Genomic DNA, 14927 nt, shown 5'->3' with positions numbered 1-14927 from the left:
TTTAAAACGTGTAGAAGCCAGGTGTAGGAAGGCATCCCTAAGAGCTACCACCGCACATGTGTTCAAATGGGGTAAAGGAGTGGACTGACTCTCCCCGGCGTTTATGATCATCTTAAGTTTTATTTACTTACAACATTCTATATGCATTGGAGTATCAAAAGTCATTGACACACAATTTTTCCCTTTTTATACGTAAAATTTTTTTCACCAAAGACTACATTCAGCTTGCTGCCTGTGGCAAAAACCAAATGTAGAGACAGCTCAAACAGCTGTACCTGGTAATATCCACAGTAAACATGCATCAGTAGGGCTACACATGGCTGAAGTAATAAGGATTTATAACTGCAATTATTCATAGTAGAGGCATTACAAATAATGCAACATGGTATATTTTACTATGTCAGTTTTGATTAAATTAAACAAAAAATCCCCCCCCAAGCTGATAAAGGCATCTTAAAAGCTCCTTGCCTCACCCCCTGAAGAGAGCATAAAGAGCAAACCCAGATAGTGATGGAAAAGAAAGAAAAATGTATTCATAATAGGCAAACAGCTTTAACAAGTTCAAAGGTGAAAGAATGTTAATATACAGTGGTAAAACTATATAGTCACTTTGGCCAACCTGAAGAAAAATGAGTTCACAGCACTTTCGGTCTCCGATTCTAGCATGATGACTAGTCTCACTGTATGTGAGACTCGTAGCCAGGAACTGCCCACGGCTGGACGGCACCTTTCCCGAATATGGTGAAAAAGATGGCCCCCAATATGTTGATTGCTGCAGAGATGTAGAACACGGTCTGCCACTCTTCAATCGTATTCTGGAAGCAAGACCATGCAGACAGATGAACTGACAATGATTCCTGAGAATTTTAATGAATTTACTGAAGCAATTTTCCAGTAACCAGATTCCTACGAGACCAGATTGATGCAAACAAGCAAGAAAGTAATAAAAAAAAAAAATTGAATCATTCCTTTGTCCAGTTCAGATTTTAGATAGGAGTGGGGGGAAGTCAGAGCACATTGTAATAAAACACACACACACACACACACACACACACACACACACTTTCAGAACCGCTTGTCCCATATGGGGTCGCGGGGAACCGGAGCCAACCCGGTAACACAGGGCGTAAGGCCAGAGGGGGAGGGGACACACCCAGGACGGGTGCAATAATATTAAAATGCAAGTAAATGCATATCTAGCAGTATCAGGAAGGACATATCTGCTGTGGATTGTCTGCCACAAACATTTTTAAGTACAAACTGGACGATGACACTTACAGATGACGTCAGTGCCCTGGCTATGACTGGACCCACCATACCCGGTATGGTCGCAAAGGTGTTTGAAATTCCCAGTAAAATCCCTGCATACCTGGAGGTGAACATGGGGGGGGTAGGGTGAATCCAATGAAGAATCCAGAGTTCAGTGCTCTCAACACTTACTAATGGAATTCGTAAGTATATTTTCCTTTATCTCCATACACAACCCTCATACCTTCATAACGTATTACACTAATCTCATTTTCAGCAAATCCTTGGACTAGAAAGTTATTACACAATAGCATGCAAACAGTATTTGCAATCTGCCATCTATCAAGATGGGGTAAAGGATAAAAGGCAGAAAAGCTCCTGCACTCCTTTTGGAATTCAGTTCAACAGCTGCAATAGAAACCCTCTTATGCACTGGAGATGCTAAGTGGCAAATACCTCACATCACAGCATTGCTCATCTAGAATTATATGGAAGGTGGCCAACAAGCCCACAAGTGCATTTTGTTTTGTACGACGTATATTCACCTACAAATATAAAAGTTAATTTTGCTCTACTGGTTCTCTATTTTGTAAGTGCTTGTATCAGATTTTAAAAAAACTGATGAGAACGGAAAGGGCAGAAGTGCAGAGCGGTGCCTTACGAAGGAGCAATGTCAAGGTGGTTGATGCTGAAGCCAGAGCTGCAGAAGCCTCCCAGAGCAGAGGACACCGTTAGGAAAGCCACCGCCATGACATAATTGCATCCTGTGTAGCCTGCTGATACCAGGAACACAGCAGGTCCAACCATCCCTGCAGGACCGCAAAGACAGGAACTGGAGTGAGATAAAACACAGTTGCAAACTACTAGCTTCGACCACAGTAAAGAATTAACCTTTTTCAGCATCAGGCTGAAGAAGCAGAACTCACAATGACTGGCCAGATGGTTGGGCAGTGATAAAAGATACAATCATGTAACCTAGTAGTTGCCTTTTTAAGTCCTTGGAGGATATTTAACCTGAACCAGTGTAGTAAAATACCTAGCCAATCCCATACAATCCTATTTGATTTAAAAAAAAAAAAAGAAAAGTGTCAGGTAGGCCTTGAAATAAATGTAAATAACCTTAACCAATAATCAGGTAGGAACCTTCAGCCTCCTCCCATGAAAACTCATGTAATCACTCACAGAATAAAGGAAGGTCCAAGCTTTTGTTCCACAAATGATTCCTGTATCTGCTCCAGCTGCTGACTGCCAGCATCTCCTGCTCACCAGCCTTGCCTACCTATCACGCTGAAGGTCTTGCGCACAACCACAGTGGAGAATAGCCCCCTCTCCCGCAGGCAGTCCGCCAGCTGTCCTCCCAGCAGAGCCAGGAACCAGCTGCCCAGGTACGGCAGCGCTGACAGCATCCCATTCTACGAGAGGCAGCCCAAACTGGACATTAATGAATGCATAACACTATGGGAAGTCCCAAGTTTAACAATTCCAGAACTAATATGCAGCAAACAAAATGCTACAACATTCACAGTGTGGAGCTTCAACATTAGAACTCTACCTTAGAAATGTTACTAGTCAATAATGGTGTAGAGTTAATGCACTTTGTAATCCTTAAATGGTTTCATAACTGCTAAAATGTAACCGAAAGGGATCCATGCACAAAGCAGGGTACCATGACTACGGTAATGTGACAACCAAAGTCCCGGAAAGGGCTGTCACCTGTTGGATGCTGAAGCCCAGGATGGTCCTCATGTAAGTGGGCAACAGTGTCAGCAGGGTGTAGAAGGTCCAGTTGTAGGAGAAATGTGCAACAACAATGGCCCACACAGGCAAGGAGGTGAACATGGAGCACCAGGGAATGTCCTTCGCAAAGGTAGAGACCTGTGCAAGAAGATCGAGATGTCACAAAATTGTGTATATGGGAACATTAGTGAAGAATTTTCAGAAATATTGGCCTTAATTCCTGGCTTCATCTCTATGTTTTTGAAAATAAAACTGATGAAACATATAGACCCGTGTATAAATGTAGAAATTGTCATTTCAGATTTATGCTGGCGTTCCTTTGCTCTCTCTCTCCCTCTCTCCATTTATGTTGCACCTGAACCAACTGCATTTTGTTCTTACAATATACTTGTGCGTTGCAAAATTGAAAATAGACATATGTAAAGCTTGGAAAAATAAACTAAAAGAAGGTCTCATCTAACACACAGTCAACTGAAGCATTTAGTTTAATGTTGTTTGAACCCTGCTATTCATTCAGCCAACAGCTCAGAGAAACACAGATGAGTATCTTGCTGAAATAAACCTGCACTTAAATGTTTAGCTCAAACCACATTCACATAAGTGAATTACTTACTGTGTCCTGTTCTTCCTGTATTTACATTCATTTACATGATGCACTTATCCAGAATCTGCACATCTTCTAACTGGGTAACACCTTTGCCTACTTTGCATTCCAAATGCTTCCTATCAAACACTTCCACATAAGGGTTGTGTGCGCATCTCATCCCAGAGAGGCCCTGAAAAGCCATGAGTCAGTGTTACAAGTAGTCAAACTGGTCTCCTGTGCCCCTCACCTCACTCTTCAGGGAGGAGTTAATGTAGCGCCTCTCCTTTTCCGAGATCGTCTTGTGCGAGTCTGGGGTGTTGCTCACAAAGAATGTCCACAGGAAGAACCACAGTAGTCCAACAGCACCTGCCAAAACCAGGACACACCCTGAAGGCTGAGACTCTACTGAATGCCCACCTTAAGACCCCGATGCTGCACAGGTCAGTTAGGAAATTATCCTTACAAAACAGCTCCACAAACCCTTTCAATACCCTGCAGAATGAAGAAACAGTCAGAAAATCTGCACGGTAACTACAAATTACATGACAATAAGAGAGACTGGGGGGAAACTTACCAAATATATAAAACACATATGTCCAGTCCAGATAATAGCAAATTAGACCAGATAAAGGAAGGGACAACACTGTGCCGAGACTGCTTCCTAATTAAAAAAAAGGAGGAGGCAATTAATTTTGAAAATACACATAAAAAATGAATACTGAAATTATACATTGTTTCCTGCACATATAACAAAGTGCCAACTTTTAACATTTAACAAGAATTAGCAGTTACTTTAAACAGGAATAAATACTAAATAAATACCACATTACAAGTAGGAAAACTAGTAGCAACAGCATTTTTTGGGCTCCAGCAGAAAGAGAAAGGCCACTGAACCTGTATAAGAAATGGTGAGCAGTCGGCTCCTTTCCAGCGGTGGGGCCCAAGATGCCCACATTGCATGCATTGCAGGAAACGTGACCCCCTGAAAAGCACCAAAGGTAGCCTATCCCGTTATCGTACGACTACACGAGTTTGCGTACAGACACTCATTTCAGGTTCTTGGCTAGCAGAGCATCCTGCTACTTTGTGTCTCAGCCACACATGGAACTGCATGGCAGACAGCTCACGTTCAACCACATTGCTTTGAATCGCTGAATTTTTTTTTCTTTTAGGGCAATGTGTCAAATATTCCGCTTTGGACAGTGGAGGAATGGACCCTGGAGTATGATTCTAGGAGATAAATCCGACAGTAAGTAATCCAAAGCAAGTACCTCTCCGAGTCCCTCCAGCACCCTCACAGCGATGAGGTACCCGGCACCTAGGCTGGCCGCCAGCGGGGTGAGCATGGTGAAGATGACGGTACCCAGGATGCCCAGGCCCAGCAGCCACTTTGCCCCGTGCTTGCGGGCTAGGTACCCACCAGGTATTTGTGTCACAATGTAGCCATAGAAGAAGGAGCCCAGGATCCAGCCCTGTGTCTCTGAGTCCCAGTCATACACCTTGCCCTGTAAGACATGGCATCAGAATGGAAATTCAGGGACCTCCATGACACCCGTCCTTGGCACCCATCCAACCTGTTGCAGTAGGACTTAACAAAAAAAGCAGATGTTTTCAAGAAAGTAGTTTCTACAAGGAAGAAATTTACTGAGAGATCTTTGCATTATGTAATATGATGATATGTCAAAAAGGAACATGACATTACCGTATGGTTGTGTATCAGCGCCGAGTGCCCCTTATGTTCAGGGCACACAGAGGAGCTGCTGTTGTCATCTGTCTTGGTGTCCAGCATGTCCACCATGGCCACGCTGAGGTTGACACGCAGCGCGTACACCACGATGAAGCCGAAGCATGAGAGAAAGGCCAGGCTGTACCGTGAAGAGCAACATGCGGGTGCTGTGGGGAGATGGTCACAAAATTGACACTTTGCTGGATGGTGACATAAAATGCTGAGATGTACCATCAAGCACCAACACCTCCCCCATATATATTCCACAAGTGCATAAAACATTTGAACGTCAGCGGACGAGACTGGTATCCACAGCTACTGTGGTAGGACCAAGTGAACGCAGAGCAAACTGCATTGTCCGCCTGCCACCTACACCGATCAGCCAAAACATTAAAACCACTGACAGATGAAGCACACAACACTGATGATCTCGTTACAATGGCACCTGTGAAAGTGTGGGATATATTAGGCAGCAACTGAAGTCAGTTCTTGAATTATGTGTTGGAAGCAGGAAAAATGTACAAGCGTAAGCATCTGAGCAACTCTGACAAGGGCTAAATTGCGATGGCCAGACGACTGGGTCAGAGCATCTCCAAAACGGCAGGTCTTGTGGGGTGTTCCCAGTATCCAGCGGTTAATACCTACCAAAAGTGGTCCAAGGAAGGACAACCGGTGAACCGGCGACAGGGTCATTGATGTGCGTAGGGAGCAAAGGCTAGCCCGTCTGGTCCGATCCCACAGAAGAGCTACTGCAGCAGAAAATGCTGAAAACCTTAATGCCGGCCATGATAGAAAGGTGTCAAAGCAGAGTGCATTGCAGCTTACTGCGTAGCCACAGACCGGTCAGCATGCCCATGCTGACCCCTGTCTGCCTACAAAGGACATGTGAATGTCAGAACTGGACCATGGAGCAATGGACACGTACCACCTACTTAAAGACTGTTGCCAACCATGTACACTCCATCATGGCAATGGTATTCCCTCATTGCAGCGGCCCTGCCACACTGCAAAAAAAATTGTTCAGGAATGGTTTGAGGAACACGACAAAGAGTTCAAGGTATTGACCTAGCCTCCAAATTCCCCAGATCTCAAGCCAATCGAGCATCTGTGAGATGTGGTGGGGAAAACAAGTCCCTTCCACAGAGGCCCCACCTCACAACTTACAGGACTTAAAGGATCTGCTGATGTCTTGGCGCCAGATACCACAGGACACCTTAAAGGTGGAGTCCATGCCTTGACGGATCAAACCTGTTTTGACGGCACAAGAGGGACCCACACAATATTAGGCAGATGGTTTTAATGTTGCGGCTGATCGGTATACGTTTTACACTTCCAGGAGGAGGGGGGGAATCAGAAAAATAAATGCAAGTTACAATGTTAATCTACCTACAGTTATTCACCCATTTATACAGCTGGGTAATTTGGGGTAAGTACCTTGCTCAGGGGTACAACAGCTGGAGGATCAAACCTCTGACCTTTGGGTCCAAAGGCAGCAGCTGTGCAACCACTACACTCATCTTATCCTTGTCACTTTAGCCAAAGTAGATGATGAGCACGTGCTGGTATCGATCTCGCGAAAACTGACCGTCCTGCGCACCTGACCTGCGCGAGGCTTCGTCTCGCGCGTCACCCGTCACTGACATGATGACGGCAAAGACATTTTCGACTCTCGTGGACACATCTCGTCATGCAAAACGGAAAAAATAAGCAGCGCCTCTACGTTTAAAATTGGACAGATTTCTCGCGGTCAACTCTTAAATCGGCAATAACTTCAACTTTTTCATTTAAGTTCACACGGTAAAACCATGATAATAAACTTCCAGTGCGCATGTGTTTATTTTTAAAAAAAAAGTACCATGTAAATAACATTGATCAGATTCAGAGTCGGTAACACTTCGCCAGAGACTGACAATGACATGATGACAAGTTCTAGAGAAAATCACGCATTTCTTGCACACACTGCAGCTTACCGACACTCCGCAACTCACCACACACCTTTCTCGACTTTGTCTCGGTCATTGCTGGCGCCGCTGTGCAGGAGAGGATGCTGGTGGTGCTCATCGGGCTCCGAGTCTGAAGCGGAGTAGTCCTCCATTTCTCAGCAAAAACGACACCAAATACTGACAAAGTGACAACACGCTGCAGTATGTAACTAGTTCACTTCATTCCCTACACCACGTTCTGGACCCGCTCAACCAATTCCTAAACCGTACAAACGGTCATAACGCCCATTTCACAAGTTAGTTTCCTACAAAGCCACCGGCCTCAAGCAGTCACGTGCTTTATAGACGCATGCGGAAGAAGCGGAGAGAAAACATTGCGATGCGCATGCGTCGAAGGCATGTCGCGTATTCGGGTCGGTTTACTAGAATCCCTCCGATTGGCTCGGAGAGTTCAGCCCGAGTTTTTGCTCCAATCGGAATGCGGGAGCTCGACCGTTTCATTAAAAACCACTTTCTTTTCTTGATAAAGAACTCATATATTACAGCTTCTGTGCTACTTCACAGAGTCAGTTAATGCCTAGTTTAGTTGACAGTGTTTCTGCAATGCTGTATTGAAACAACTTGACAAAAATCACTGAATTATGACACAGCTGGGCATCCCAGCCTGCCAGTATATGTTTAAGAAAGTACAATTATTATGTAAAATGTATACACTTGATTTCCACCAAACCTGTGATTGTGATGCAACAGTTTGAATGGTTTCACACTTTCACTATTCCCACACACTTCAGGCACAAACTCTTTACACTCCTCCCCCCTTGCCAGGCGTTACAGAGCACTGTTCACCTGAACGACCGGAGATACACAAGAGCAGTGTTTTCCCTCGGGCCATCACTCTAATGAACAGTTAACAGTCCCTCATAAGTGCAATAATTGCACTCCCCCCAATCAGTGCAACAATATCCAACCACTTTTTGTAATTTAATTCTCAGCTATTTACTTTTTTTTTGTATTTATGGTATTTACTGTCTCCTGTTTGTATACTCCGCAAATAATGCGTGCGTTTCACTGGGGCAAAAAAAGACGAACAGGCAGCGTTCATAATGAGTGTTTTACGATAACACCGCCGGCACACAGGGAAATAGTGTTCGCGGTCCAAATACTCTCTTTCCTCAGGGATATGCGTCTCAAGCCAACCTTCCCAGCTTGCTTGATACCCATAAGACTTTTTCTCCACACGCTCACAAACACAGCAACCCCATTATATCGTAACGACCCGCGTTACTGCGTGTTTGGGCGCGAAGATTTGCTTCTTCTACAGAGATGCATTATGGGTAAATTGTAAATAGAGTGTACAACCACTGGGGACACCTGAGGGAAATGATGGGGTGACCGGTTTGGGAGACTCTGTATATCTACTTTAATATTCACTTACTCCCATAAAACAACAATAGGGGAGACATGTTGCAAAAAGTGACTCACCCAAAAACGGTAGGTAAGGTGTATAGTAACACCCTGGGAACAGGCCAGGGGACCGCATATCTTGAGCGTAAATGTTACCGGGTAAGTTTTCCTTAATCATTTATGAAGTATGGTTGTAAGCCTTGGAGTATGTCTTTTAGTGTTCTAAAAGTTCTGCCATGCATATCTTAGTTGGTCTTATTGACTTTAGTATTTTATTTTAAATTGTATTGTTTGCATGGCAGTTTTTAGGATTTCTTTATTGAATAAAGATTTTAATTATCGGAAATGATGGGGACATTTATTCCTGTCGAGTAAGACGGTGTGTGGAGCCAGACACCCTTTTTTGGGTGGGTTGGTGATCCATTCTAATCTGTATTTTTTAAAAAAAAAAAAAAAAACATCAGCGCGGATCATGGAGGAAACTGAGTCATCGGACCAAGAACATAATTTCCTTGGGTGCCGGTGTTCTAATAAAACATTTGAAATGAACGCTGTCTCTGCACCTTTATTCGTACCGTCAAAACCCACGGTGCTTTGTGCCACATTAGTGTTAGAAACAGGCTTGGACAGGACTGTGAGAGGCTGTATTTGCGAGGAGTTGAACACCGAAGAGAAGGAAAGAGGAAAACAGCGCGAGAACTGAAGCCAGGGGGATGAAGGAAGAGCCTGCGACGATGGAGGTGGCGGAGAATCTGTTGCGGAGCACGGGTGTCCAGAGGGGTCCGTGGAAGCGCACGCTGAGGTGAAGACGGCAGGAAAGGGCTGCGAGGTGCCACAGGAGATGGGCGAGCAGGTCGAGTGGGCTCTCCCTGCGCCCCTGGAAAATGCAGCAGAAGGCAGCTGGCAGGTGCTGAGGAAGTTCGCCCTGCAGAGAGCGCCGCTTTCCGGAGGATGTCAGATGACCTACTGGCCGACGCGGAGCAGCATGCCTCATCGGTGGACGAGCAGGACTCCATGGTAGAGTTGAGCGAACCTGCCAACGAGAATTTGCCCGCGGAGAAAGATTTTGCGGCTTTCGTGAAAAGCGCCCAGCCTTCCGGGAGTCCCAACAAGCTTTCCAAAGTTGGCGCGGCAGAGGAATGGTGCAAAAGCGGGGATGGCTGTGCAAAAGAGGCAGCCAGTTTCAGGAGCATCACGGCAGACTCTGCGCGTGGCGAGGTGGCAGCAGCGTGAGCAGCAAGCAGGTCTGCTTGCTCGGGTGCTCTGCCAACATGACTGTGCGGCAAGATGACCAGGTGAGCAGGAGGGGTGTTTGCATCCGATAGCAGAGTTGGGGTAGTGCGGAGCGGCTGCGGAGAGTGGACCCGATGGTCCTGGGACCGCCGGTAAGCTGCGGGCGGCACAAACTGGCTGGCGAAACCACGCGGGCGCCACCATGTCTGCTGCGAGTGAAGGAGCCGTGCTGGGCCGGAGGCCGGGCGGACAAGGGACGAGGAGGGCTGCCTCGACCCCAAGTGCGCTGCCACCGCGGGGTATTCCAATTGTCCCCGCGCCCACAACCAGCACTGAGCGTCCGGGACTTCCCCTCCAGAGCGGAGGCATGGGAGGGACAGCGTCGGACATTGGGACATTTGTGGGGCAGGCAGCAGCGGGGACGCTGCTATTCTTTTGACAGGGGGCTATGTAATGACCCGTGTTACTGCGTGTTTAGGCAGCAAGATTTGCTTCTTGTACATGGTTATATTATGGGTAAATTGTAGATAATGTACACCTGGGGACACTTCTGAGAGAAATGAGGGGATGGTAGGTTTGCTGGTGCGTTGGGAGAGAGTCTGGGGGTGCTAAGGAGGCTAGCTCCAAGCAGGTCTATGGACCGAGAGAATTATTTCCCTGTATATGGCTGTGCTGTTAAAGTTATCAAAGTTTTGAAAGAAAAAATTTATCAATGATACATAACTAAAACAATACATTAAAATCCACAATCAAATTCAACACCATTTTCCTACAGTGGGTCAACAAAGTTACTAAACAACCATTACAGTCTTTCCCATAACAATCCCTTTCTGGCTTCAAAAAATATAACTGACCCATGTCTTCCCCACAGCAACATACCCAAAAGCACTGTTCCCCCAGTAGCAGCTCAAGCGAAGTCATCATCATGGAGTGCCATTAAAATGTTTTTTTTTTCTTTTTCCATACTTTAATAAAGTTATCGAAAATACACAACAATACATTAAAATCCACAATCAAACAAACCCAAAACCATTTTCCTACAGTTAGTCAACAAAGTTACTAAATAACCATTACATAAAACACATTGTCAAGACAAAATCTTTCCCATAACAATCCCTTTCTGGCTTCAAAATACATAACTGACACCATTTCTTCCCCACACCAACATACCAAAAGGACTGTCCCCCAGTAGCAGCCCAACCAAAGTCATCATCATAATACATGCTTCCTTCAAAACACATAAAATACTTCTAAATTACAACACCAAACTTGATCATACCCCTAAACTCAAAGTGCACAGAAACACATGATAAAACACACTTTCTGAACCGCTAGTCCCATGCATGGTCGGGGGGAACCGGAGCCTAACCCGCCAACACAGGGCATAAGGCCGGAGGGGGAGGGGACACACCCAGGACAGGCCGCCAGTCCGTCGCAAGGCACCCCAAGCGGGACTCGAACCCCAGACCCACTGGAGAGCAGGACCCGGTCCAACCCACTGCCCCACCGCGCCCCCCTCATGATAAAACAATGCCGTTAAAATCTATAAATAAAACACTATACAAATAAAACCCAAATAAGTTAAAAAATATTAGTTAAAAGTGCACAAACCCGAACCAATAAAATCTGTGAATAAATACTACACAACTAAAAACCACACAAATATAAAAAAATAAATATACAAAGGGGTAAGATTCAAGAAAGTACAATATGTTTTAAAAGAATGCAGTTCCATAAAGCAGACATCCATCCTCAGAGCTTCAGACACATTTATCCACGAGGTCTTTCCATCTGTCTTTTGCTTCGTGGTAGCCCCAGGCAATCAGATTCCGCTTTATCCTGAATTTCAGTTCTGCTCGAATCTTCAGAAAGGCACCATAAGCTCCCATTTTCAACCCCCTTCGGACAAGGTTAATGCGTGCATTCCACAATTCTTTCTTTGTCAAACTCACAATCAACCAAATCCTACCAGAGGTTGCTTTACTTGCCTTGGGGGACAGTCCTTTCATGATATTATCAAAAGTCAATACCATCTCGCCATCTAACTCTCTGCACAAGGGCTCAACCAATGACCAGACTGTCCCGGCATAACCGCAATCCCAAAAAACGTGCTTAATCGTTTCCGCACCCAAACACTAGGGTCGCGGACAGTCGGGACGTCTGGTCAACCCATACCTGTAAAGTTTTTCCATTATGGGTAATCTTTCATGGAGACACTGCCAATTTAAGTCCTGCAGCCTATTGTCAAGCCCTTTCGGCTGAATTTGGGCCCAAATGTCTTCCCCGAGGCCTAACATCACTCGCGTTCCCCTCCTCTCCAACAAGGCATTATATAACACCCTGTGCTTGAGGAGGGTATTTGCGTCAGTGTCTCTCGGAATGATCTTGATTCATTTCACCATCTGTTTGTAGTGATCCGGCGGAGACTCGGCCTTTGGTCCAGCATTGGACCACGAACTCGCCAAATGTCGCAACGGAAAAGACAGCCAGAGGCGAATAAAATGTTGGTGCAGGTGCTCCAGGGAAGCCGCCAGATGGAAACAGTGCTGCGCAAAAAAAAGGCAATCAAATTTTAGGGGGAAATCAGGAACCCCCCTTCCGCCCCTGTCCTTCCCTAGGAACATCACCTCCCTCCTTACAAACTCATGCCCCCACCCCATACCAAACCAAACACATCTTTCACGAACCCTTTCCTTAAATTGCGAGGCATGGGGTAGACATGAGCCAAGTAAAGTAAGGTCAGGAGGACATCAACTTTCAAAATCAGTGTTTTACCCAGGAAGGACAGGGACCTTGCCTTCCACAACCCCATCTTCCGCCTAGTTATTGCAAAACTCTTCTCCCAGTTGACCCGGGCTGCTCCTTAGAGGAAACTTACACCCAGCACTCTGAGGGGACCGCTACAAAGCGAAAGACTGCCAAAGGTGTCCTCTCACGCTCCCCAGAGTCCAAAGTATTTTACCTCTGTCTTCCTGAGGTTGAGCGCCGAACCCGAGGCCCTACCGAACGTCTGAGTCAGGCGCAATGCCTGGGCGAGTGAGCGGTCAGAGCACGCAAACAGGACTGTATCATCTGCATATTGGGCCAGCTTAACAGTCCTGCCACCACCTCCTGGAATGTGCAACCCATCTATCCCCGGGTGGGCCTGAATTGCTGCTGCCAACGGCTTCACATATAAAACATAGAGGAGGGGAGACAGCGGGCACCGCTGTCTAACTCCACTCGTCTGGGGCAACCACTCCCTGAGAGAGCCGTTAATCATAACCCAGCTACCGACATCATTATAAAATGTTTGGACCCACCCGAGAAAGGTGGGGCTCAATCCCAATCTGCCCAAAACATTGAACATAAAAGTATGGTCCACACGATTAAACGCCTTCTCCTGGTCCAGACTGACCAGCGCTAGGGGAATTTTTCGATCTTCCACCCAGGCGATCGCATCTCTAATAAGATGTAAATTCCAAATTGCCGAACGCCCAGGAACCCCGCACATCTGGTCTTCATGGACCAGGAGGGTCATCACTTTCCTCAGACGTTCGGTTAGGATTTTAGCGATTAACTTTACATCAACACACAGCATGGTCAGGGGCCTCCAGTTGCCCAGGTCGGCTCTATCGCCTTTCTTATGCAACAAGGAAGGATAAAACCCCCGACCTCATGCTGTCCGTCAACTTACCTCGGGTCAGCACTTCTTCGACAACCTCAAGGAAGACAGGGCCCAGGACGTCCCAAAATGTGGAATAAAATTCCACCGGCAGTCCGTCCAAACTTGGGACTTTCCTCCGGTTCATTCTGGAGAGCACATCTGACAGTTCCCCCAGAGTGATGGGTGCCTCTAGGCAAGCCCGGGACTCAACTGGGAGGGTCGCCCGCAAATGCTGTAAAAACAAATCCCCTGTGACAGGGTCAGTTTCCCTTCCCTTAAAAAGTGTTTCATAAAATTCTGTAGCAAACTCAATCATCCGGGCCGTATCCTTAACTAGCTCTCCTTGCCTAGTACGCAGAGAAATAAAACCCCTATCATGTTGAAAGCCCTTTGTTTTATTAAAGAAGAAGGAGGAACATTTTTCACCATTTTTCATCCAATTCTCTTACTCGGGCTCGTGCAAGGAGCGCGCTAGCTTCCTGGTCATACAGTCGTCTTAATTCTGCCTTTAATTCCGCTTCTCTGTCACTATTAAAATCCTTTTCATTATTATGGTGGGCATAGAGTTTTCCCAACTTTTTCTCCCCTTTCCGCATTGCTCTGCGAGATCGAGCCCTCCTACGAACACAGTACTGCCTAGTAATGGTTTGCACCTTCGTTTTGGTGGCTTCCCACCAATCCGAGACAGAGCTACAGAAAGATTTGAGCTCCTGCCATACCTTAAAATGCTTGTAAAAAAGGTCCCTGTACTCTTTCTCCTTTAAAACATCTACATCCAGTTTCCAGTACCCAGAACCATGGAACGGGGCCTCTATGGAAACCGTAGCCTCTACCATCAAATGGTCCGTCGGCTAATAAGGAGAGAGATGGACATTAAAACGTTTGAAATGAATGTGGTCTCTGCGTTTTTCTTTACCCTACCACACCCACGCCACTGCGCGCGCCCCAATAGTCCCCAGTTTTCCCCCCCGTGGTTGAACCCCTTATTTACAACTTACACAGAATCCAACTATGTACAATAAGACTCGTCTCCCGCCCAAACTCTCGGTAACAGGGGCTGTTACATTGCATGCAACCCCTCCCCACTCAAACTTACGGTAAGGGGGTGGGGGGTCGTTACGGTATATTAATTATGCTGTAATTCCGTGTCAGCTCTTTGTCTGTAAAGACTGGAAGCAAAAGGAGGATACTGACGTTTCAGTAAGAAAGAAAAAAAAAAACCGAGCCGAAAAGAAATGAAAAAGAATGAGCGGAACTGTTTTTCCCGACCCTTCCTTCGCCTTGACAACTTGAACAAGTGTTTCGTGAATTGATGCGCAGTACACAGGGTCACATCCAGTTAAAGTTTCTACATTTGTGAGCGCTGCAGAAGATTCACGTAAATGGAAAAGTGATTAAAAGTCA

General features: G+C 46.0%; 1 protein-coding gene across 1 annotated transcript; it reads right to left on the bottom strand.

Moving 5' to 3' along the window:
- Positions 1 to 104: 104 nt before the first annotated feature.
- Positions 105 to 7584, bottom strand: LOC108933632 (sialin). Its single transcript, XM_018750809.2, has 11 exons — positions 7293 to 7584; positions 5274 to 5464; positions 4843 to 5076; positions 4466 to 4553; positions 4146 to 4232; positions 3819 to 3937; positions 2962 to 3123; positions 2528 to 2660; positions 1910 to 2057; positions 1279 to 1369; positions 105 to 815 (listed from the first exon to the last, which is right to left on the bottom strand). Exons 1-11 carry the CDS (start codon positions 7390 to 7392, stop codon positions 678 to 680), a joined length of 1491 nt encoding a protein of 496 aa, XP_018606325.1. The 5' UTR covers positions 7393 to 7584; the 3' UTR covers positions 105 to 677.
- Positions 7585 to 14927: the final 7343 nt, after the last annotated feature.

The sequence above is a fragment of the Scleropages formosus genome, chromosome 16 (assembly GCF_900964775.1).
Source record: "Scleropages formosus chromosome 16, fSclFor1.1, whole genome shotgun sequence".
Lineage (NCBI taxonomy): Eukaryota > Metazoa > Chordata > Actinopteri > Osteoglossiformes > Osteoglossidae > Scleropages > Scleropages formosus.
The sequence above is the reverse complement of the archived record's forward strand: the minus strand, read 5'-3'. Positions and strand labels throughout refer to the sequence as shown.

Coding starts and splice junctions, on each gene's coding strand:
- LOC108933632 (XM_018750809.2), bottom strand. CDS start 7,392: ATGGAGGACTACTCCGCTTCAGACTCGGAGCCCGATGAGCACCACCAG. Junction 5,465..7,292: donor CCGAGACAAAGTCGAGAAAG/GTGTGTGGTGAG, acceptor ATCTCCCCACAG/CACCCGCATGTTGCTCTTCA. Junction 5,077..5,273: donor CGCTGATACACAACCATACG/GTAATGTCATGT, acceptor CATGTCTTACAG/GGCAAGGTGTATGACTGGGA.